The 26,103-nt window shown below is 38.6% G+C and overlaps 1 protein-coding gene across 1 annotated transcript in view; it reads left to right on the top strand.

Moving 5' to 3' along the window:
- The window catches only part of Tmprss11e (transmembrane protease, serine 11e), a 40,622-nt gene extending 16,718 nt beyond the window's left edge, over nt 1–23,904 (top strand). The window contains exons 2-10 of the mRNA NM_172880.2: nt 1,693–1,817; nt 4,868–4,989; nt 7,653–7,720; nt 9,204–9,367; nt 11,817–11,855; nt 13,412–13,592; nt 15,112–15,371; nt 19,605–19,747; nt 21,656–23,904. Of these exons, the coding sequence (NP_766468.1) occupies nt 1,693–1,817; nt 4,868–4,989; nt 7,653–7,720; nt 9,204–9,367; nt 11,817–11,855; nt 13,412–13,592; nt 15,112–15,371; nt 19,605–19,747; nt 21,656–21,817 (1,264 nt within the window). The 3' untranslated portion in view covers nt 21,818–23,904. The remainder of the gene's footprint in view (nt 1–1,692; nt 1,818–4,867; nt 4,990–7,652; nt 7,721–9,203; nt 9,368–11,816; nt 11,856–13,411; nt 13,593–15,111; nt 15,372–19,604; nt 19,748–21,655) is intronic.
- Nucleotides 23,905–26,103: the final 2,199 nt, after the last annotated feature.

The raw sequence follows: 26,103 nt of genomic DNA, 5'->3' as shown, positions 1-26,103 counted from the left end.
CATAAATTGATATTTTTTTTATCTGGCATGCACGGACTTTTGTTGAAAAAAACCTTCCCTTCCCATGTCAACCACAAAGTCTTGCTTACGTCTACTATCTGCATCTCCCGGCTTCTGCAGCAGATGAATAACAAGCATTCAGATACGGAAGGGGCAGGTATCAGGCTGGGGAGCTCCCTGTGCACAAGTGTGCATGGAAAAATAAGCACCTCCCGGAAAAATATTTTTGTGTTGTAGTAATTGGCGTTCTAGGAACAGGTGTTGGGTGCCCGACTCAAGGGAGATCAAGGAGGTTAGAGAGAGGACACTGAAGTTTCCATGGCTACCATCCCGTGGGAAGATTACAGAAGAAGGGAGGGAAACAAGCAGGATCCCTTGGGCCTAGCTACTGTATCCGATAACCTGAAGAAGGGGCAGGCAGAATCCTGTGGAGATGGTGACACTGATTTTCCTGATTCAGTGACCAGGCAAACATGTGATAACCACTGTACTGCTGGACCAGTATGAAAATATTTCTTGGTGATTTTCTATCACCAGGCAACAAGTCCTCTTGATTTCCATAAGTTAAAAACCAAAACGTATTTATTGCAAGGTGCTTTGCAGTTTGCAAGACGCTTCCTGGGCTCACTCTGGTGCTGTACACAGGCTGGGTGTCCTGTGCCTTATTGAAAGGTGGAGAACCCCAGGTCAGCGTTGGAATGGTTTGAGCCTGAGTCAGAGCCGGTAATGAAAAGGCAGAACGTACAACTGTACAATCATCTTAAAAGGGATTCAGTACCCAGAACTCCCTCGAAAGGACATTATGTTCTCTCCCTCTTTCATGTATTGAATGAGTAGCATGCTAGAAAGAAAGAAGCCCAATTCAATGTATAGACATGAGAAACAGCTAGTTAAAAAGCAAAGCAAAGCAAAACAAAGCAAAACAAAAACCTAAAGCCTTACCAAGCACTGACTTTTTTTTTCTAGTGTTTGAATTTGCTTACTAACTAGAATGTGTAATCTGAATGGTTGGCAACATTAACAACCAAGCCAGAGTCTGGTCTACAACCAGGGATTAGGACTGTGTTTGGAGGGGAAGATAAAAGTCACACAGAAAGGGCTCCCCTGCCGTCACTGAAGCTAACAGGCAAATATTACTGCAAACACCTGGGTTCTTCCGAGGTCTTCCATAATCCCACCTGTGCATTTTCAAGGTCTGGTTTGGAGTTTAATCATAAAATTAGAAGGCAAGTCGAATTTGATCTGCAGCGTGGTACACAGTTGAGGTTTTACTACACTTCATAAGCCACTTAAAAATCCATTGTCTAGAAATAGACTTAACAATGTATAGCTCTATGGTGTTCTACTCTGGAGCTTAGTCACAGATTGTTGGACACATGACAGCTAGCTCTTACAGAAGCCTCATGTACGGTTGTCACTATTTTACATATAGGACTTTTGTTTAGTCCTAATAAATAAGGGCCAATAACGATATAAGGACCATTACTATCATCTTGGTTTTGTAAGAAAACAAACAAACAGAGGCACAGAGGAACCAAATTACTTGCCCAAGCTTGGGCAGTCAGAAGTAGGACTCCTGTCAGCAGCTGGAAAGCCAGGCAGCACGCTGTCATCTGAAGGCTTCTAACTTGCCTAGGGTGCGGAGGAGGCATGCACTTGCGTATAACCCACCCCCTTTCCTTTCTTCCTCAGGTCATGTGTGGTGAGGGCCAGGAAGAGAACGTGTGTGGAGCCCTGGGTTATCGGCATCATTTCTTTTTTATCCCTGATTGTCTTGGCAGTGTGCATTGGGCTCACTGTTCACTATGTCAGATACAGTAAGTATGAGCGACTCTGGCGTCACGTGACCCGTTCCAATTGTTCCTCATGGAATTTCCTGTTTTGGCTTGCCTCGGGGCTGTTTCTTCATCACTGTGATTTATTTGCATTAGCTAAGAACTCTTTCAATGCTTACTCTTTTTATTTCAATAATCCTCAGAAACCTAGGAGAATCCTTCCTTTCATCTTCGATGTAACAGTGTTTCCTATAGGAGTAGAATGCTACTTTTCAAAATAACTGGGAAGTGACAAAGGAATCTTCAATACGGGAAGACGACAGGTTAGCTAGAATACAATGTCTTGAGCTGAGGTCTTAGAATACAATAATAACCTTGATTTAAAAAAATGTCAACTTTATCTAAATCTTAGCATTCCAATAAATGAACTACACATTAAAATAAATATCTTGTAGGGCTGAGCTCCGCTCTGTACTAGGTTGGAGACGTGTTCACAATGGTGTATTGCTAAATAAGTGCCTATGTCATTGAAAGTCTCATCTTGGGATGTTGGTGATGACAGAGGTCAAGGTATACTGATGTTCATTCTGAGGAGGCTCCCTCTGTTGTTAGGAGGTTTCTCACTGCCAGATGAACTCCTAGTTGCTGTTATTAATCAGGTGCCCAGGGGACTACAGATATAACAACCCTTCTGAAGTTTCCCTATACTGTTCCTCGGGTTTTAATTAGTTGACTCAACTATGATCTCTTAGTTTAATATTTCCCTGTGTGACTAGATTTTGTTTTGATATTGAAGGCCCTGAAACCATAGAAGCGAATCACTTGAATCTAATTTAATTGGGAATTTGAAGAAGGTGTTTTCGTGTACAGAGGAAGAGTGATCTGTAATCTGATTATCTTCCTCTACTATCTACCAAGTACAACGTCAATTTTCAAAACAAGATAGATACATCTTTTTTGGGTGGTTTAAAGAAAAATAATGCTCAAAAAATATCTTTGGGTGGTGTTTATACACATGCTGGTTTGTTTTTTTTTTAAATTGAGGTTTCTTTATTTTGATAATAGAGATTTCTCTGAAATAGTTTTAATACAAAAGAGTTGCTAAAATAACATTACAGTACAGATTGGTTCTGAATATACTGAGCCTCATTATGTTGTAAGCATTGTTATTTCTCTATGCATGTAGAAGGCTATGACTTACTCATTTTTATATTTCAAAAAAATTTGAAGACTCTTGGCATATATCAGGTGCATTATATATTTTTATTCAATACTAAGTGATAAAAAACAAATGACATACTTTTAGGACTGTCTGATTTCATAAGAAAGCCCTAGAAATGTTAGAGGCTTGATCCCTTTTTGTGATAGAAAAAAAAATGCTTCTTCCTCTATCTCCTTTACATTTTCCCAAGCCAGGTTTTGTAAGATTATGGGTCTCATGCCTGTGTACACTGAATACTGGGTCACATTTCCCAGTATCTGGTTCCAGTGTCATGCCGCTTGGGTGATCAGTTCAGAAACTGTAACACATAATTCCCAGTACCCACACAGCACACCTGAGTAAACAAGGCTTCTTGTACGTTACTATTTTGTATGTATGACTTACCGTCTGGGTGTGGAAACTAACAACAGATTAGACAAAACAATGGGCAGTTACGAACTCACATGCCAAACTCAACAGATGTGTTACAGAGTAAATAGGAATGTGCCCAGATTTGGAAAAAACATCGCTTTGAGCCTCTCTTTTCAAAGCCCAGGACAGCTGAGAATTGTTTGTCTAACTCCGGTTAAGTGCCTTCAGGGCTTTCTTTACACTTCTCTGTGCTGTGAGTGTGTTAGTGAACAACATCACTGCAAGTTGTAGAATTACAAGCCTGTGAAAAAATTATCAACAATTCATGGTCATCCATATTTTTACCATATTCATATTTGTTAAATTACAAGAGCTAGCATATAATACCAGAAGCTTTATATTATGAAAACCTTGTGGCCTATTTACAGAGAAAAGTCCAATATTGAGTACACAAATTGTTTCTGTGGTTGATCCATGTGAAGTACTGATAGTTGATCATGCTTTGCCTGATCAAATGATGCAATCTATAATTAAAAAAAAAACTATGCTTCAGTGACTAGAGGGACCTCTTGTCCTCTTCTGAATAACATTACTACTTAATATGTGATTAATTATTGGCTACATCAACATCAGCTTGGAAGAAGAAAAAAGAGCCTGAGTCTGGGTGAAGCATAGTCCATTTTCTTACAATAACTATTTTTCAATGGTCTTAGGTTATTATTATATTTATAAGGATTGGCACAATGTCTATCACAGAAATGTAATAGGCATTACTGAAGGTAGACACAAGTCTCTGACTCTTTTGTATGCAAAATGGGAAAACTATACTACATTAACTCTACAGTAGGTCAACAAAGCAGGTTGTGTGAATTGGCAGCAGAAACAGGGCACAGTGGATAAGAAGCAGACAAGACATCCCCTAAGCCCAGTGGGCAAAAATAAGGTCTGTGACAAAGGAGCTTAGTGAACATACTTATTGTCTTTGGAAGGTTATTCCAGGTGGCAATTCTAGCTCTCTAAATTTCTATTTTCTGAATTCCTACCCTCATTCCTTTCCATCTCCGGCAAAAATTCAATTTTCTCACAGTGGAGTCCAGAATTAATGAATAGTTTATTGAATGGGGGTGGGGTGGGTTGTCTACTTCTTTAATATAAAATAATTCAGCCCTGGGCAGCTTCTGAATGATGTGTTCATCCACATGGCATGGCTGGCTATCCTTTGGGCTAACCAGGGAGTGGATAACATGTGAGTAATTAGCTCACAGCTCTCATGGGGTATTTGCACAGCAGTCCAGAGCACCGGGCACTTCTTACAGCTTTTACACTCTATAAAATGTATGATGAGCATTTATCTTTATGTGGAGATCGCTCTGGAGCCTGAAGCAGAATGATGGAGCAGATGACCAGGAATGGAGTGTTCCTTATTGTCTTAGTGTTTCTAGTAGTCAACAAATGGGCTAATAATGATGCTGTACATATCTGATAAAGGTTATGATGGGTTTTGCCTCTTTCCTTGTAGATCACAGGAGAACCTACAATTACTACAGCACGTTGTCATTCACAAGTGACAAGCTATATTCTGAGTTTGGAAGAGAGGCTTCTAAAAATTTCACAGAAATGAGCCAGAGAATTGAAACTATGGTAAGTAGCTTTGCCTCTAGGTTGATGACACTGGGAGGTTCTAGTTTCTCAATTGACCCCTGCATAAACTTTAAAAACTGACAGAAACTCATGCAAAAGGGATCTAAAACAAAGCTCACAATGCCTGACCTAGAATACGTATATTTGCAAGGCCAAACCAAGTAACATCTAGGCATTTATGAATGCTACTCACCTTTCCATACTTTTGTATTTATTATTGACCAACACAGTCCAGAAACTCTGGGCATGTGAGGCTGAAGGGGATAAATAAAAGACATAGGTTTCACGTAGAAATACAACCTATGGAAGAGTCTCTGAGCAAAAGAATTAAGTGATTAAAACCCTTCAGACCCATATATAAACACTATGCCTACTTGTAGACACATCTATTTTATCAATTTTAGGTATACAAGGCTATAGGAAGGCAATGGTAGTCCCTCTGAGGGAGGAATGGAATAGTTCAAAATGAGAAAATTAGTACCACAGGCCAAAAGGACAAAGGTGATGAATTGTCATCACCACGTTACCTAGACAACAAGTCAGAAGTTTCTTGCCTAGTGAGGTAATTTATGGTATGAAGTGATGGAAAGAGAACTGAAGAGCCAGTTCTACTCACCAGCTGTCAGTCAGTGATGTGTCAGCATGTGCTAAATTACTTTTCTCATTCTGGACAAATTTTTTTGTATGTTAATTTAGGCATTAAATTAATATAATTTGCAAAATTCTTCTAGCTCCAATATTCTGAATAGGGACAGATGGAACTCATTTATGTGGGTCTGCTTTGTTGCCATAGTGAAAGACTCCAATAGTCTATTTCCTAATGAAAGAAGGTTTATTTTGCTTGATGGGTTGGGTCAAAGGGTTGCATCTAATGATGGCCTTCCCTTCTTGGCATCAGAAGGATGCTTACCACATCACTAGTCAGAGACAGAGAGCATTGTGCAGTCCCTTCTGCTCTCTCACTCTTCTTCAGAGCCACCAGGATTCAATCATGGGCTCTGCCTTAAGAGCCATATCTAATCTGACTCACCTCCCGAATGCTCCTCCTTCAAACACTATGGTTTTTCACTCTCTTGCTACATTCCAATGGGATTAAGTTGTAATGTATGAAGCCCTGGGGAGGGGCACAAACCGTGTCTAAACCTTGGACTGATGACACACTTTCACAGAAACTGTGTAGCTAGCTCACTGAGGAGGAAATCAGAACCTGGTTGCATGTGTCCTTGTAAGGGAAATATCAGACACTCTTCCCTAATGTTCATACTCAGGTAAAGAAAGCAAAGGAAACAGAGCTTGGAATGTCAGCATGCCACTTTCCCACCCCCCAACCCCCGCCCAATTTTTTTTGTGACGTTTTGGAAATGAGTTTTCTAAGATTCAAATTGATTTAAATCTAAAGGAATAAAGATCGTTAGTACTTTCAAAATAAATAAATAATCATTTTGAAGTTACTTGATACAAGGAAATCCTTAAGTGAAAACTCCCAAGTGAATCCCAGTGCTAGGACATATCTATCTATCTGTCTGTCTGTCTGTCTATCTATCTATCTATCTATCTATCTATCTATCTATCTATCATCTATCTATCTATCTATCGTATTGCCAGTGTGGCATCTGTGCTGGCAGACAGCATGAGGAGTCAAGGAAGCATAAGCATGACAGGAAAAGGTCACTGTTCCTGCTAATCACCAGTGTGTGCTCACTGTGTCTAGAGACTGTCCACCCGCTGGAAACAAGAAGACCCTGAAATCTTTACTTACCCAAGACCTGAATTTTAAAGTTCCAATTCATTTCAGTTATTTATAATAAGAAGTATCTGCCCCAAACCTGTCATCTTACTAGAGAAATTTCATAGCCTGCTTGTTCAGAGCTCCAATTCATGGGACTTTCTCAGGGTGTTCCCAGGACTGAGCTGGCCACTCAGTATGTGAGCACACCTGGTAACTGTCTCATACAACACTGCCATGCATTCATTCCTGTGACCGGCTGTCACTTAGAAGAACTACTTCATTCTTTCTCCAAAACCATGTGTCCAAATACTTTTTTTTCCCCTCCTTTAAGTTGTTTTGCTTACACATTTTATCACAGTGACAGAGATCAGAAACATTAAAAATAGAGGCTTCATTTTCTTCTGCTGTAGAACTTCTTAACTTGGGGATAGAGGATGAATTGACTTTTAAGGAAACAGTGTTCGGTTTTGATATCCTACCGAACAGAACACTTAGGTCCACACTGGCCTCAATGTGGCTGTCATTATGAATAAGGAGTTCAGCTCCCAACCCTGGGGAGGATTCCGTAAAGGACCACTCAGCTTCAGCACATAGTGAATGTTGCTTAATGGATTTTGTTTGCTCGTTCACTTTGTTTTGTATTTCAACTGACTATAGAGCAGTGGTTCTTAACCTTGGGGTTGAATGACCCTTTTACAGGGGTCACCCAGTACCATCAGAAAACACTGATATTACATTATTTCATTACAGTAAAATTACAGTTATAAAACAGTAATGAAAATAATTTTATAGTTGAGGGTCACCACAACATGACGATCTCTGTTAAAGGGTCGTAGCATTAGGAAGGTTGAAAACCACTGGTCTAGATTACTGGATTACTTAGTGAATTTCAGAAAACTGTTCTTGTTGACGTACTTTAAATATCTTTAAACAGGTAAAACATGCATTTCATAAATCTCCACTACGGGGACAACTTGTCAAGGCTCACATTATCAAGTTCAGGTATGTTGAAACTAAAATGTTGATTCTGGATCTAACTTAATGCTTAAATTCTTAACCTGGTCAGTAATAAACATATTTTAAAATACTAATGATGTGATATAATTCAGTTCAACAAGTCTTTATTCACCTGTTCTATAAAAACCACGGGCTCAACAAACATTATTTAGTCTCCTATTTGAAAGTGAACATTTGCAGGATGCCTGCTGAGAACAGAGGTATAACTGTTGCTGATGCTATGATTTGTATATGTGTGTGTTTATGAAAACCATCAAAATTGGGTAATAATAATAATAATAGCAAGTAGAACCCTGCACAATGAGATTCTTACATCTTCATGTCTTGCATTACCTGCCCACTACTCTAGTTAATTAAGCCTATTTTCTTCTAACCTACATTTTTTATGCTTCAAACCATTACCAAAGAGGGTTTCAGAACCCTTATCAATTATTACTAATAGGCAAGGCCAGAACACAAATTTCTGCTGTTGTTTTGTGTTGGGGTCAAAGCCTTGTTGCATAGTCCAGGTTTGCCTTGAACTTCCAATCTTCCTTTTCTTCTGAGTAGAGAGATTACAAGTGTGTAATTATTTGGCAAAATACAACATTTTAAGTAAAACACTACATATGGATCTTAAATAATGTATTCTAACACACATTATTTATATTTTCCAAAAACAGAGTAAGAACTGTTTATTATATTACTCAAATGACACCCCTGAATTACTTCCCAGGCTGTCACTTAGATAACATCTCCAAGGCATTGCTTGGATGGATTTTTTTTTTCCTGAAAAATTCTGTACTTGAGATGGAATCCTTTTTGTATCTCTGTCTACTTTACAAATGTCCATTCTCTCAAGGAGTACATCATCTACATGGCTTCTTGCATTATTGGAATCCAAGTTTTAGCACCCAGTCTGAATGGTTTTCCCAATTTCTCTATTTGCTTTTTTTTTGCACACCTGGCAAAAGGTTGCATGGCGAATCCCCCAACTCAAGAATCTAATCATCCCATTGGGAAACCTGAAGTTGCCAGTCACATCTCTTTCACCCGAGCCCCTCAGAATGAAAAGTAACTAAGTTGTGTCAGCTATGTGTCTCCGAGTTGCTTCCCAGCTTCTCTACTTCTGTACCTCAGCAACCTGCCTGGCCACCCACCCTTCCTTCCCGACGCTCTGCCTTGAAGGTGCTCAAGCTTAGGGGAAGCATGACCATCGAGCATGAATGGCTAGCAGACCATAGGAGACGAGACAGTGGGTCTGGCTGGATGGAAGGAAAGGGAGCTGTGCTCGACAGTGTCTGCTAAGTTTGGAATTTAAGTTAATTAAGATGAAAAAACATAGCATTATACAAAAAGGAAAGCCAAGAGAGCCATGCATAATAATTCGACTCAAATTTTCCTCTCTCCCTCAATTTTATCTCTTTTCCCTCATTTCCTCCCTTCTTTTTTTCCTTCCCTTCTTTCTTTATATTTTTTTGGACAATAGTAAAGAAGATGATGGAGTGTTGGCTCACATGCTGCTGATTTTTCGAATTCGCTCTACCGAGGATCCTGAAACTGTGCATAAAATTATTGAGTATGTTCTGCATGAAAAGCTGAAGTATGCTACGGGACCCCCCAATGTTGATCCTGAGTCAGTTAAAATTAAAAGTAGGTTGGGTTGCCTTGTTCATTTCTCTTACATAGAGTAATTCTAGAATCGCTCTAGGCATTCAGTTGAAAATTCTCTTGCCCTTTATTTGCTGAGGTCCTGACATCTGTAAGTCATTGCTTTGAAACTAAATTGGTGTTAATGACCCACTTTCATTCATGAAAGTGTTCTAAGCATAATTCTTTCATGCAGGCTTTCATTCTCTCCTGGGAAGTGTTTTTATTGTACCTTGTATGTTGGATATGGAATCTAGTTGTATATGGAAAAAGTAGCTTTGAATTTTCTTCTGCTTGTTACTTCCAACATGGGTTCTGAGAGTGTGACATAGAAAAGCTTTAACATATGTGTTGTCATAGCTGCTTTCTTAGGATCACTTACCAGTGAACAACTGTAATGCACATATATTCAGTTTTGTGTGTTTTTACTCCTGTAATTGAACAAGTTGAAGTAAATACTTTTTGTTTGCTTATTTTTTTTCTGGGACCACAAAGGATTACACAATGCTGTTTTATAGTTCATGCAAATACAATCATCCTCCTGGTCCACAGGATCCATGTCCATGGAGTTGGAGAAGCGTAGAAAAAACATTCTTTCTGAATACACACATTTTTCTTGTAGTTATTCTTTAAAAATGGGAAACAATAACGGTCTGCATAGACTTAGTATTGTCAGGCCTTTTAGGTAATCTATATAGATTTAAAGCATGTATGAAGATGTATGTCTGTTACATGTAGACACTAAACCACTTTAGAGCATCATTGATTTTTGACATCTTTGGGAATGTCCTTAAATTAATCCTTTATATATGACACATTCTTTCAGAGCTTTGGCTTATTAATGAGAAGAAAGGCTGGGTAGAAAATGGACTATATTTTTCTATCTTTCTTTAAATATTATTATTTTCAGCTAAAAATTACCTAATACACACCAGAAATTGAGCAAAAAAAAAAATCTACGAGAGGGTTTCCTGTACATTTGTGCTTATTAGAATGCCATTGCTTCCTTCCTAGGTTCTGGAAATTTCTAATTCAAACATAGACATGTCTTACTTTACTACCAGTGTCCCCTCCATTCTTGGTGCTGAGTTTGACACATCTGTCTTGTATTTGGTTTGTGTCTTGCTGTACTCCCCCAGGTTGTGTATTTACCAGGATTCTGACTTCATAGATCATCATAGCTAATACATGCAAGTGGCATGATGAGACATCATAGACACAAGTTCCATATGCCTCCTCTGTTCATACCATGTTCGAATATCACACTGGACTTCACTTTCAAAGTACAAATTGCAAGATAAAATAATTAAAATTATCAAGGTAGTAGCAGAATGGCATTGAAACAAATGAGGAACTATTCTCAGTATGGGAACAAACAATACCAGAATTTTTAGAAACAAGTTGAGGAAACAGACTGTCAATAGAAAACAGACTGTTAAGTAGCTGAATAGTTACTAAGACCCAATAATCAATCCTCCTCATGTCTTCCATTTTCCCCACAATGGTCAGATGGAGAAGGTAAAAAAGGAGTGCCTATAATAAAACTTCCAGTATATCAAACTTAATAAACAGCAGAAGGAAAATTAATATTTTAAAATGACTTTTTTCATTTAGAAACTTGCCTTGTCATATGTGATCAAAGAGAATATTTCTGACCACTGTAAAACTATTAAGTCAGGAAATATGAATGCTTAGCATACTCTTTATCCCTTATTTGGGCAAATGTTTGCAGACAGTTAGGTCCTGACTGCTGAGTGTCACCAAGATCAATTGAGTTGACTCTGAATATGGAGGCAGTCTATGAATCTAAATCCCTAGCAGAAAGAAAAATTAGCAGGGAGTAATTATTTTTAAATGTTATCATGGAGTTGAACAATGTGCTACATGTGCAGAACTATGTTATATATATTATATATTATATTTATAATTATATAATATATTATATTATAATTATATTATATATTATATTATTATAACTATGTTATATATTATATATGGTATAAATATATATAATATATTAAAATATTCTGAAGTGATGCTTCGTAAAACTACCGTTGCATTCAGGGAATCAATATTGCAGTTTAATTAGATATTTATTAAAGAGGGGGTACAGACTTCCAGAATCCTATTTTCTAGTACAAATATTCACATTCTTAGATTTCAACAAAACTTCTAAATCAAAGTTATTGAGAAATGCAACAGTAATTTACATTATAAACAAGTTACCTGGGTGCTTCTTGTCCACACCAGAGCCCCAGGCTCATTGTTCATTCCCCCTTTCCTCTTTGAAATGATACAAAAATACATGTCTGTAATAACCTAGCTATATTTATTTCCTTATAACCCAGGGATACTGTCCTAGAGATTTATCAGCTGTCTGGGGTCGAAAAGCACAGACAGTGAAATTTTGTTTTGCTCACTCCGTCTTATTCATCATTTGTATTTATTTCAGAAATCAACAAGACAGAATCAGACAACTATTTCAACCATTGTAAGTTGAATGTATTCATTATGATTGTGTTACCTGATTGCAGGAAGGTAACACTCTAGAACATTTACCTGTGCTTTGGGTGGATTCTCCAGTGACAGAATAATTTGCATGATTTGTGCCTATCTCATGGCCTTTTGTTTTGTCTCTGAGTTCCAATAAGGAACAGCAAGATTGGGAGAATTTCAGATTGGGTCTACAGGTGCCTGAGACCACGAAAATGGAGGGGAGTGAGTTAGACAACTATTGAAGAAGAAGCAAAACCACTCTTTGCATGTGTTATTATTATTATTATTTTAGCCATAGACAGAAAATAAATGTCAATCTACTCTAAATAAAAGCACTTCGATATTGCTTGTTTACAATAGAATTTGCAGATAATTGTGGACTTGTGGTGTATTTGACAAAATTAAATGTGAAAATTTAAAAACCTAGAAATTTCTAGACTTAGTAGTTCATTCTCTTATAGCTGAGCAATCATAGTTATTTAAAGAACACATCTACTAGTTACAGAATTGGTAACAGAATATTTATTTTTTAAATTGTAAGATGGCTCAGCAGGTAAAGGCACTTGGTGCTAAGTCTGACAATCTGAATTCAATCCCTGGGACTCACATAGAGGAAGCAGGGAACCAACTACTGCAGGCTGTGCTCTACCCTTCACACATACACACACACACACACACACACACACACACACACACACACACACACATTCACACACCTCCCCCCCACACACACACATGGGCACACACACACACACACACACACACTCACACATCAGTTTGTAGATATAAATACATTCACATGAAGTAAATAAATGTAATTAAGATAAAAGCTGAGTATGTTGATTAATTCATAAATATCACTATCCTAGAACTAAATATATAATCCCATTATCTAAATGACATATTCTAGCCATCAATGATGATTAGCAATCTAGGATGTACTAGTTTTGTGTTAGCCAAAAGGGAAGCAAAATGGACAACCTGGATCTGCCCAAAGCAGCTTGTACTCTGATATAACTAGATGCTCGAGACTAACTCATGACTGCATAATTCTAACACAGCAGTCTTCATCCCAGGACCTTGCTATTGCAGAAGGTATCACGCCCCCATTGTAGCCTTTCATCATGATTGCATGAGGAAATATCACTGTAGTCTAGCTTGTCTTGATTAGGAGGAACTCTACAAAGGTTTCTATGATGCACAAGATAGACACTCATAACAAAAACGTTTATGATTCTAAGTAGCTGAGGAGAAACTCAATTGTAAGTGATGCTGAGGGAGAATAGCAACAAAACAACTGACAAACACAGATGGAATGCCTTTCTTTGTGTTGTCCTTAAGGAAGCATGAAAGAAGTCATAATTAATTTAGTATGAAAACAGGGAAATGGATAGAGAGGTCTAAGACAATTCCACAACCTGAGTAGACATTGACTAAATAAAACATTATTTACAGAATCATAAAAGCATGAGAAGATGTTTGATCTGTTAGAAAATAAAAAAAATTGGGATGCTTAAACAATTGCTAATTTGTCTCTTGTCTACTTGGCAGGTTGTGGGACACGACGGAACAAATCTACAGTACAGACTAGTGTGAGGATTGTTGGAGGGACACCAGTAGAAGAGGAAGAGTGGCCATGGCAAAGCAGCCTGCGGTGGGATGGGTCCCACCGCTGTGGAGCAACTTTGATCAACAACACATGGCTTGTGACTGCTGCTCACTGCTTTCGAACGTAAGTCCTGACCTTTGAGGATGGGGCCGAGGGAAAGTGAGTGTGATTTTACATTATATATTCATGAAATAGTTGACGAGTTTTGAGAAAGGGTGTCACAAATAGAAAATAACATGTTTACCATAAAATATACTGGGGATCTCAAAAAAAAAGGTTTTATGGTCTCTGAAATGTTGTCAGAGTACACTGCTGTGGTGTAATTACTCATTGATAAATTTATGATACCTCGCTAAAGAATATGGGAACATTAAGTCCTGTTTGAATTTTGAGCTTGTTTTCAAAAGGAGGAACTGATAGTCACTGAGTATCCTTATCAGAACCCAAGGTTCTGCAGATGGTAGGTTTGATCCCTGAGAGGATATTACAAGAAGAAAGATAAGGAAGTGTGAAACAAGTTCAAAGTAGCAAATTTTACAACTGAATAGTTGATGTATTTTAGAATGAAATGTTGAGTTTCTAACCTGGCACCAAAATATTTATCATATACACAGTGGCAAATCTTTTTAAAGTTATCTTTGACCTTCGTAGACTTCTGAAAAATACACATCCTTGTAGGAAGAGGATGTGGGCACGTAGGATGTATTCAATGTCATTCACTGTAGGATTTTCTTTTTTCTTTTTTAAAGCATTAAAATGGACTATTACATTTTTTATTAGATTTTTTTTAATCTACATTTCAAATGTTATCTCCTTTCCTGGTTTCCCCTCCAAAACCCCTCTATCCCCTCCCCCTCCTCCTTCTCAACCACCCACCCACTCCTGCTTCCTGGCCCTGGCATTCCCAGCACTGGAGCATTGAACCTTCACAGGACCAAGGCCTCTTCTCCCATTAATGGAGCAGAGACTAAAGGAATGACCATCCAGAGACTTCCCCACCTGGGGATCCATCCCATATACAACCACCAAACCCAGACACAATTGTGGAAGCCAACAAGAGCTTGCTGACAGGAGCCTGATATAGCTGTCTCCTGAGAGGCTCTGCCAGTGCCCGACAAATATAGAAGTGGATGTTCTCAGCTATCCATTGGACAGAGCACAGGGTCCCCAATGAAGGACCTAGAGAAAGTACCCAAGGAGCTGAAGGGGTTTGCAGCCCTATAGGAGGAACAACAATATGAACCAACCAGTGCCCTGAGAGCTCCCTGGGACTTAACCACCAACCAAAGAAAACCTATGGTGGGACCCATGGCTCCAGCTGTATCACTGTAGGATTTTTCTTTGCACATGTTGCTTGTAGCCACTGATGGTAAAGGCCTCTGTATCTGCAGTGGACATCATGATGCATGGTTTTACATTTGATCTAGGAAGAACACCCTGTGGTTTTTCTGTCTGGCTTGAACCCAGAGCCCAGATCTTAGACTGGAAAGAGTTTACTTTCTGTTGCTATGAACTATAACATAAAATTTCTTATACGGCTACCTGCAGATAAAAATCATTCCTTATAAAGTATTACATTGATGTCAAAGTAAGCTATACTTTATTATTACTGGTATTTTACTTATTTATTTGTTTTTGGTAGACACAAGGACCCATCCAGATGGAGTGCTACCTTTGGGGCAACATTACAACCTCGAAAACTGACGACAGGCATCCGGAGGATAATTGTTCATGAAAAATACAAATACCCGTCCCATGACTATGACATTGCACTGGCAGAACTGTCTAAGCCGGTCCCCTGCACAAATGCAGTGCATAAGGTTTGTCTCCCAGATGCAAACCATGAGTTTCAGCCGGGGCAGAGGATGTTTGTGACAGGATTTGGAGCATTGAAAAATGATGGTGAGCATCAGAAGAGAAAAATCACGTCCCGTTGATCTAATTTGGAGTTCCAAGGCATTTAAAGATCCGAGAGCTATAACAAAATATGCTGGGCTGGAGAGATAGCTCAGCGGTTAAGTGCACCAACTGCTCTTCCAGAGATCCTGAGTTTAATTCCCAGCAACCACATGGTGGCTTACAAAATACGCTGGCTGTTCATGTGAACTCAGGCTAAGGCAGGCTTTGTGTCACTTAGAAGATACATGCATTCTTTCTTGCCACAGCCTCTATTTATTGCATTATTGCTCTTACTGTAATGGTATTGTAAGGTATGCAAAGGAGCAGATATGCCTGTTGGCCACGGAATCTCTTTTTCTTTTATTTTAGATGAGTGTGTACACCTGAAGTGTGTGTGCATATGTGCATGCATACTCTTATATACTTGGTGTGATGTGAGTGTGTATAGGCCAGAGGGTGATGACAGATAGTTTCACTCATTCTTCTTCACCTTCTTATTTATTGATTTATTTATTTAGAAACAAGATGTCTTTTTAAATTATTCTTCTCTCATACATTACACTCAAACCACAGTTTTCCCTCCCTCCACTCCTTCCAGTCCCCCCATTCCCACCTCTTACATACCCCAGATCCACTCCCCGTCTCTTTCTCTTCACGGGTATCAACCAAACATGGCATAGCAAGTTATAATAAACCTAGGTATAAACCATCATATCAAGGCTGGATAAGGCAACCTATAGGAGGAGAAGGGTCCCAAGAGCAAGCAAAAGAGTTGGGGGCTCCCACAAGGGGTAATAGCAGCATAGAACTTGTGGGAGTGGCCAGGGAATGGCTGGTCCAACTTCACACCCATGCCATGAAAGGGAGCCTAGGCCTCACATTGCCTGAATGGCCAGGATCCAAAGGCTAGACAGCCCAGAGACCAAGGATAAAAACAAATATATTTGGGAAAAAGGAGTTAGAATTTTAGTAGTCCCATGATGTATTAGTCAGGGTTTTACTGCTGTGAACAGACACCATGACCAAGGCGAGTCTTATAAAAAAACAACATTTAATTGGGGCTGGCTTACAGGTTCAGAGGTTCAGTCCATTATCATCAAGGTGGGAGCATGGCAGTATCCAGGCAGGCATGGCGCAGGAGGAGCTGAGAGTTCCATGTCTTCATCCAAAGGCTGCTAGTGGAAGACTGACTTCCAGGCAACTAGGGTGAGGATCTTATACCCCACACCCACAGTGACACACCCATTCCAAACAGGTCACACCTATTTCAACAAGGCCACACCTTCAGATGGTGCCACTCCCTGGTCCAAGGATATACAAACCATCACACATGAGAATACCAAATTATACAACTACAACTTATATGCAGAGGGCCTAGCTCAGACCCTTAGAAGGTCCATGATTGTTGCTTCAGTCTTTGTGAGACCCTACAAGCCCTGCTTTGTTTACTCTGTGGGCCATGTTTTTGTAGTATCTTTAGTCTCTTTCACCTCTATAATACTTCCTAGTCCTCTTCCTCAGGGTTCCCCGGTTTCTACCTAGTGTTTGGCTGTGGGTCTCTGCATCTTTTCTCATCAGATGAGAATTGGGCTAGTCACTGATCTATGATTGTAGCAGGGTATCATTAGGAATAATTTCACTGACTCCTTTTCTCTCAATTAGGTTTGTTTCTACCATGGGTCTTTGGCTGTCTAGCCTCTAGTTCATGGCTATTCATGCAGTGTCTGGCATGGGTTTCCTTTCATGGCATGGGCCTCACATTGGACCAGTCATTGGTTGGTCACTCCCACAAGTTCTGTACCACTATTATCCCTGCATATCTTGCAGGCAGGACAGACTATTGGCCGAAAGTTTTGTGGCTGGGTTGATTGTCCCAGTCCCACTGGTGGAAGCCTTGCCTGGTTAGAGATGTCCATTTCAAGATCCATATCCTCATTACTAGGAGTATTCACTAGAGTCACTCTAATAGATTCCAGGGAATTTTCACTGCACTAGGTTTCAATATCACCACTATCCCAATGCCTCCCAATTCCAGTACTATCCTCTACTATTCATCCTCCTTCGTGCCTGATTCCTCCTGTTCCTATCCCTATCTACCCCCAGTTCCCTCTTCCCAGGGAAATCTATGCCTCTCCCTTGAGTTCTTGTTCTTAGCCTCTCTAGGTCTATGGATTATATAATGATTATCCTTTAGTTAACACTTAACAACTACTTATATGTGAGTATATACCATGTTTGTCTTTCTGGGTCTAGGTTATCTTACTCAGGATGAAATTATTATTATTATTATTATTATTATTATTTAGTTCCATCCATTTGCTTGCAAATTTCATGATGTCATTGTTTTAATAGCTGAGTAATAACAACTTTGTTGTTGAAATGTACCATGGTTTTTTCTTTTTCCTTTCCTTTTTCCTTTTCCCTTCCCTTCCCTTCCCTTCCCTTCCCTTCCCTTCCCTTCCCTTCCCTTCCCTTCCCTTCCCTTCCCTTCTCTTCTCTTTCCTGCCCTGCCCTCCCCTGCCCTCCTCTTGCCCTCTCTTTTTTTCTTTTTAACAGTAAAAACATTTATTTGCTCTTTCTCTGGGTCATTCTGCATGACCACTATTATATTTGAACAATGAAAATGTGAGCATATTCAGGAGTGTATCTAACTATGTGAGATAATCACTCACCTTTCTCATGGTTCATTTGAGCAGGAAATGTTTCAAAACCCTTTACACACTTCATGTCTGTCAAAAAAACTACCTTTCTGTTCTCCACAGGCGTTTATGGACTCGTACTGATCAAATAGTTCCTGGGCAGATCAAAGTTTTCTGACTAACCAATAAAGAGCATGGGTTTTCTTTTTTTTTTTTTTTAATTAGGTATTTTCTTCATTTACATTTCCAATGCTATCCCAAAAGTCCCCCATACCCAACCCCCACTCCCTGCTCCCCCCCCCCCCCCCACTCCTACTTCTATACAGAGAAACTCTTTTTTTCTTCTTGAGACAGAGTTTCTCTGAGTAACCTTGGCTGTTCTGGAACTCACTCTGTAGACCAGTGTGTCTTCAAACTATAGAGATCCACCTGCCTCTGCCTCCCACGTGAGGATTTTCTTTATCTATTCTTTGGTTAAGGGACATCTAGGTTGTTTTGAGTTTCTGGATATCATGGATAAAGCTGCTATGAACATAGTTAAACAAGTGTCCTTGTGATAGGATGGAACATCATTTGGGTATATGCCCAAGAGTGATACAGCTGGGTCTTGAGGTATATTGATTTCAATTTTCTGAGAACTGCCATATTGATTTTCAAAGTTTTTGTAGAAGTTTACACTCCTATCAGCAATGGAGGAGGGTGCACCTTGCTCCACATCCTCACCAGCATAAGCTGACATTTTTGTTTTTTGGTAGGATATCTTTTTATTTTATTTATTTATTTATTTATTTTTGGTTTTTTGAGACAGGATTTTTCTGTGTAGCCCTGGCTGTCCTTGAACTCACTTTGTAGACCAGAGTGACCAGAGCTGGCCTCAAACTCAGAAATCCACCTGCCTCTGCCTCCCAAGTGCTGGGATTAAAGGCGTGCGCCACCACGCCTGGTTTTGATAGGATATCTTACTGAGCCTAGAGCTAGATGTTTCAATTAGACTGGTGGCCAACAGACCTCCAGAATCCACCAGTCTCTGCCTCCCCAGAACTGGGGTTTCAGGCATGTGCAGATATGACACACTAGGCTTTACCTACTGAATTTCTTACTACTAATAATTTCTTATTAGCCATGTGAGAAATTAGCGTTTGATAATATACCTAAATTGAAGATTAAGTAACCAAACAGTTCTTTTCCCAGACATAATCTTGTGGAGCTTAAACAACTTGAGTTTTTTTTAATTAGGCATTAAAATGTTTATTTAAACTAGTTAGAAAGTATTCAAATATTACTGCTCTTTGGGCAGTGGTGGCTTATGCCTTTAATCTCAGCGTTTAGGAGACATAGGAAGGCAGATCTCTGCGGGTTTGAGATAAGCCTGGTCTACAGAATGAGTTCAAGGACAGACAGAGCTACAGAGAAACCCTGTCCCTAAAAACAAACAAACAAACAAACAAACACCCCCCAGCTTTTTCTTAATACATGCAAGCACACACACACACACACACACACACACACACACACACACACACTGCCACTTATCTTTTTTTTCCTTTTTAAGGCTTATAAAATACAGGTATCTACAAACATGACTGTTTTTTCCCAGGTTTCACCCAGAATAACCTTCGGCAAGTACAGGTGGACTACATAGATACCCAGACCTGCAATCAGCCTCAATCTTACAACGGAGCCATCACTCCTAGGATGTTGTGCGCTGGCTTCTTAAAAGGAGAAAAAGATGCGTGCCAGGTAAGGGCTTGCCTATTAGCATTCTGTACAACGACTTGTTCACCTTTCATTTCAAAATCATTATGGATTCACAGGAAGCTGTATATATTTCACAGATGAGTCACATGTCATCTTTTGTTTCTATTTTTTTTCCCTGTAATTTATTTTTTTATTCACTTTAGATCCTGGTCTCAGCCCCTCCCTCCTCTCCTCCAGTCCCCCCTCACAAATCCCTCCCTCATTATCTTCTCCCCTCCTTCTCTGAGAAGGAGAAGTTCCCCTTGTGTACCCTCCCATCCCAAGACATCAAGTTGCTGCAGGACTAAACGCATCCTCTCCCACTGAGGCCTGACCAGTCAGTCCAGCTGAGGGAAAGGGATCCGATGGCAGGCAACAGAGGCAGAGATAGCCTCTGCTTCGATTCTTTAAATAGCTTGTGCTACATGCTATTTTATTGTGTGTGTATGTGGACATGCATGTAACATGTCATGCATGTGGAAACCAGAGGTCAACTTTCTGGAGCGGTTTCTCTTCATTTGCATGCCTGTTTCAGGGATTGAGTGCAGGGAGCCAGGCTTGGTGGCAAATGATTTTGATGTACTGAGCCTTCTTGACAGCCCTCAAGTGTATTCTGTACCCAATTTTCTTCTATGGTTACACTCACATAGTTATGATAAAACTATAGGGAAATGTAGTTACGTAAAACCCGGGGAGTTGACAGTGGCCCAAAAATATGCATCTAGGTATATGTATTTTGCCACATTCAGATAGACTTATGGAATTGCCATTGCAGTTAATATGGAGTTTATTCCATCACCCTGAAGATCTACATTGGGTAATAAACTGGCTTCACCTTTGGTCTCTAATATCAGGCAATTGCTATTTTTCTCTATCTCTGTAATCTTGTGAATTTCAGAATGTTAAGTAAAATCACACAATTATTTGTTTTAGAATTCCATTTGATGTATCTGCTACTAATCTCTACTATTTCTTTGTAGAAAAAAAATCAGCAATTCCTCTAACTTGGTATAGATACATGTATGTGATATAGACCTTACCACAGTCCACTGGTATTAACTTTTTATTCACTGGAGTGGAGTATAGAGTAGAACAGATACCGCCCTTTAAATCTCATTATAATTCTTTTTTATTAAATATTAGCAAATACAATTATTTACATTTTCTTCTCCTTGGAGAGCTACATTAAGCAATGTTTTCCTTCATTGCTAAGCATAACATAAGCATTCAAGTGGAGAAGAAAATTCTGTTTACTCAAAGGTTTTCATGCCTCTTTATGTACAAGATTCCTTTTCTGTTTCAGGACTTTCCTGTAAGCATACTTTTAATGTAGGTCTGTTGATGATAAGGTTACTTTGTTTTGTTATTGTTGTTGTTGTTGTTGTTTTGTTGTTTGTTGTTTGTTGTTTGTTTTGTTTTTTTGTCTGACAAACCCATTACTTTTCCATCATTTCTGAAACGTAATTTTCCCAGATATAGAGTTTGAGATTGACTCCCTTTTGGGGGCCTTAACATCGTGAGCATTTGTGAGCAGGCTGTCCTGGGTATAAGGAACCAAACTCGGTTCTCTGAAGGGCACTACACACTTTTAGGAGTCAAGCCATTGTCTGTGTTAGTTCTCAGTAATAGGTTACTCACCACTTTCTGGTGGCTTAGATAATATTAAGGAGGTGGTGTGTCAGCTAAGTCCACATTACTGGTTCATTCTTCAGTGAATCGAAGACTTCAGTCTATGTACGGAAACCTGAGGCCTACACTGATCTCTCAGCAGCAGAACGCCTTTTGTAGGTAGCTGAACACCCTCCCCATACTAGAAAATCACCATGTTCATTATAGTTTACCTTGGTTAAGTAGCAAATTCTTCCTCCCTGAGCTGAGTTACAAACTAGCAACCTCTCTCTTTTTCCTTAGGGTGACTCGGGAGGTCCACTTGTTACTGCAGATGTTAGAGATATATGGTACCTTGCTGGAGTAGTGAGCTGGGGAGATGAATGTGGCCAACCCAATAAGCCTGGTGTTTACACTAGAGTGACCGCCTTCCGACACTGGATTGCTTCCAACACTGGTATCTAAACCAGAAAGACCCAGAGGGATGAAATGGATGGTTTTATCTGTTGACGGTTCTTGGAGACACACAAATGGAAAAGAAGCCTTGCAAACCAGGAGGGCCCGAAACACCACACTGAACAATCTGAAGTGTACATTTCCTTCCCAGCATTGCTCTTACAGGAGCATGTTGCTGCTGCCAGGTGAACTCTGCCATTTAATTTTCTACAAGTGTTCTGTCGCCCAAATTTCAGCTCAACCATCTAAAGTATTCATGCATACATCCAAGGTGAAACAACCCTTTCCTTCACTCGTCAGCTTCTCTCACATTAGAGTAAACTTCTTCTTTTCAAATGTAAGATAAGGAATAAAGTAAAATATAAGAAGAAAACAACTTACATTAGTGATATCTTAAAATAAAACCTGGGGGAATGATCATATTCAGTATAAAAGTTGAGCAAGCAGATGCAGCAACAGACTGCTCAAAATTTTATGTTGGAGAAATTGAGGAGACAGAGAAACTAACATATAACTTAATTTTCTTCCTAAATAACAAGAACAACACAAGAGCTACTGTTTCCTTTAGCTACATAATAACTCTCTGTAATGTACTTGTCATGAACAAACCAAAGCAAATATTATTTATTTGCAATTGTCTTGCAGAGGATGCCAATATACAACCAGTGATGAAATACACAAATCACCTACTTGCTTGACTTCATAACATGAAAATTAATGAAGGAATGGAGGGTGTGGTGTACGTTACTAATCAATTTACTGTAAATTCTCTCAAGGTTTGAGGGTAAATTAGAGGTTTATTTCAAAATAATCACCTCACCCTATGTGGTAAAATAATTGTATACTTGAATGGAATTTAAAAAGACTCAGTCTAAACTAACGACTCTGGTGGGATTATCCTTAACCTCTTCCAAACTGCAGATCTTGACTGGAATAAGGTTCAGATATTGGTGTGTAGTAAAAGCCATGTGACTGTAGTTGGCACTTGGTCTTTTTCTTTGAAATGATGGCAGATTTGCTTCCTCTGCCAGAACTTTCAGCCTGTGCATGAGAAGTGGGCATGGTACATTCATCTGTGCTGAGATGTTACTTGCTGGGTCGACAACATAGGGAAGGCATTCTGGAAGCTACATTAATGCTGTGCTGAATAGGTGCCCACTTAACACAGTACTGAAGAGAAAGAAACAATGTGATACTGGCCTCCGTTGTGATCTTACTTTGATAAATTATTGCTGATCCATTAGATATCCTATATCCAAATGATCCAGAATGTAATGAACTTAGGATGGATGCTGTGGTCTATGACATGTTAATGGTAAGTTTTCACCAGTGCATTCAGCAATCATCTCATTGTATATAGACTCAAAGAGAATACATAATATAGCATGTTGTACCATAGGATATTGAAAACCAAGATTGTCATGAAAAATATTGACTTCTATGAACTCAAATCATATTCACATATCAACTGATAATTTGACACTTGTCTAAAATAAGGTATAAAAACTGACATGAATTGTCAATATTCAATATTCTGAATTACTGTTCTATTTAATAAACTCTTTGGGGAAAATTGAGAAATTAGAAACTTTAAAGGTATATAAGACTATTAAAATTAGATTACTTTCAGAGACTTGTTAGAAAGTGATTTATGTGGCTGGAGAGATGCTCAGAGATTAGGTATTCATACAGTTCTTTCAGAGGATAGACAGTTGGTTCTCAGAACTCATATTGGACAGTGTTCAACAGATGTTAACTTCAGCTCTTGGGACATTCAACACCTTTGGCCTGTATGGGCACCTTTTCATAGGACCACACACAGATTACACACTTACAGAGAGTGGGAGAAATAGACCTCCTTAGAGAAGAATGTACCATGTGGTATCCAACTATATCCATTGGTATCCAATACTGAATGGTCCATCCTTAAATAAACATGTAAGTAGTATTATACAGGTTGAGCAGGTCGTACTTGTATATGTAGAAAAATATGTATCTTATGTAACAACAATTAATTAAAAAGGGACCACAAATTTGAAAAAGACCAAGAAGAGACAAATGGGAAGGCTTGGAGGAAGGAAAGAAAAGAAATAATTAAAAAAAAACAAAAAACAAAAAACAAAAAAACTACAATAGTATACTGCTCACGAAAGCCTCTAGGTGGCATGCTACAGCTATGGGAAATTACTAGGAAAGAGATTTAAGGCCATTTGTGTTTTCAAAATACAGTGAAAACAGAAGTCAAAATTCTGTATCGTGGTCTCAAAAAACACAAAATAAAATTTATGTTTGAAAACAAACAGAGTTATGGGTCAATTCAAGTTAATATAGGTCACTTATTAGTGTCTTCCAGATTTCTGGAATTTGGGTTCCAAACTAAGATAAATTAATGTTGGATGATTTGAGAATCTCTCTCTACAAACCAACTTTTAAGTATTTAAACTGAACATAAATTTTAGAGGTTTAAATTTAATGATAGTGCTATGTTCCTTAGATAAATATATGTAGTGTTTCCTTATATAAGATACATAAAGAATAGAAGTTTGTGTCACAACAAACTTTTGTTGCTCAAGACAACAAAATAAAACAAAACAAAACAGAAAAAACAAACACTTCTTCAAATGTTACATGAAGTAGTTATCACAGTGCCATATCGTTAAAATAGGAACTTGTTTTGAAAAATAATGTAAAGTGAGCTTTAGTGTACTTTAGGATTTCAGTGTGAACCAAGACTGGAGAAGGTTAGGAAGTGGTGATAGCAATGTGTATTAATTATACAGAACAGACATTTCTCTTCCCTATCTTTTATCCCATACGACCAATAGACTTTACTCCACATAATACTCTTTCAGTACATATTATTCAATGGCTCTTCTATTTATTTCATTATGTGGAAAGTTTAGCTTTATTATGCAGTCATGTGTCACTTAACAACATTTTCCTCAGTGGCACACCATGTATAGGATGGTGCTCCCATAAGATTAGAATGGTGCTAAGAAGTTTCTTTAACCTTCTGCTGTTGTAGCCATCTTGATGGTGCAGAACACTGCACTAGAAGTGTATTTGTAGTTGCACTGGTGTGACTACACTGCTGTGCAGACCTACTACACTGTCAGTTGTATGAAAGTAAAGTAAGTTATCACTTAATAATGATAATAAATGACCATTGCAATAGTTCATGTGTTTAATATATTGCAGTTTTTATTGTTAATTTAGGATGTACGTCTTCTGCATTAAAAATGTTTACTGTAAATCATTGTGTCTTGTTATGCTGTCATCACCATCCTCATCATCATCATCATTATCACCACCACATGTTTCCTTGAGCAACTGACCTCTCTTGTCTAGTTTCGCACACAGGATATGTTGTTCATTTATGCTGATAAAACATCCTGTTGATTTTTTTTCTCAGAATGCATCTCATCAGAAAAGATTGTATAGCTATATTTACATTTATTTATTTATTTATTTAGGCTATTTTATTTGTTTACATTTCAAATGTTGTCCCCCTTCCCTGTTTGCCCTCTGCAAACCTCCTATCCCAGTAGTGGAGAAGTATTATAAGTATATTTGTGCTGGATGCTGGTGGTACATGCCGTTAATCTATATGCTTGGAAGACAGAGATAGGAGGATCTTTGTAAGTCCAAGGCCAGCCTGGTCTACAGCGTGAGTTCCAGGATTTCCAGGGCTACAGACAAAAACCCTATGTCAAAAAAAAAAAAAATCAAGCAAACAAACAAATAAAACAAACAATCCCCCCAAATCACAACAAAAGAAAAAAAAAAGAAAAAAGAAAAAAGAAAAAAAAAAGAAAAACCCAAATCCAAAAACCCAGAACAACAACAACAACAAAAAAAGACATCTAATTTTATCTTCTATAACTTTGCTTTATAGAAATAAGTTATAATGTATTTAAAACAGTAAATAGAAATCAGAAGGAGATACAGTTCAATGGTAGGACACTTGGTTAGCATGCATGAGGTACTAAATTCAATTGCCAGCAAAGAAGAAAAAGAAAATTCTCTGGAGCCTGGCAAGGTGATTTATACCTATAATTCTAGCCTCGGGACCTCAAGGTAAAAGGAAAGAGATCAAGGCCACTCTGGGCTACGATAGCAAATTCCAGGCCAGCTCAGGCTCCACAGCAAAACCAGATCTCAAAGAAAAAGAAAACAAACACATAATATATGCAAAAACAAAAGAAGACATAGTCTATGGTTGCATGGAAGCCAAGCTAAACCACAAAACAAAATGAAAGATGAAGCAGTGTAGAAACCAAATTACATGTAAACGT

Source organism: Mus musculus, chromosome 5, assembly GCF_000001635.26.
Source record: "Mus musculus strain C57BL/6J chromosome 5, GRCm38.p6 C57BL/6J".
NCBI lineage: Eukaryota > Metazoa > Chordata > Mammalia > Rodentia > Muridae > Mus > Mus musculus.
The sequence above is the reverse complement of the archived record's forward strand: the minus strand, read 5'-3'. Positions and strand labels throughout refer to the sequence as shown.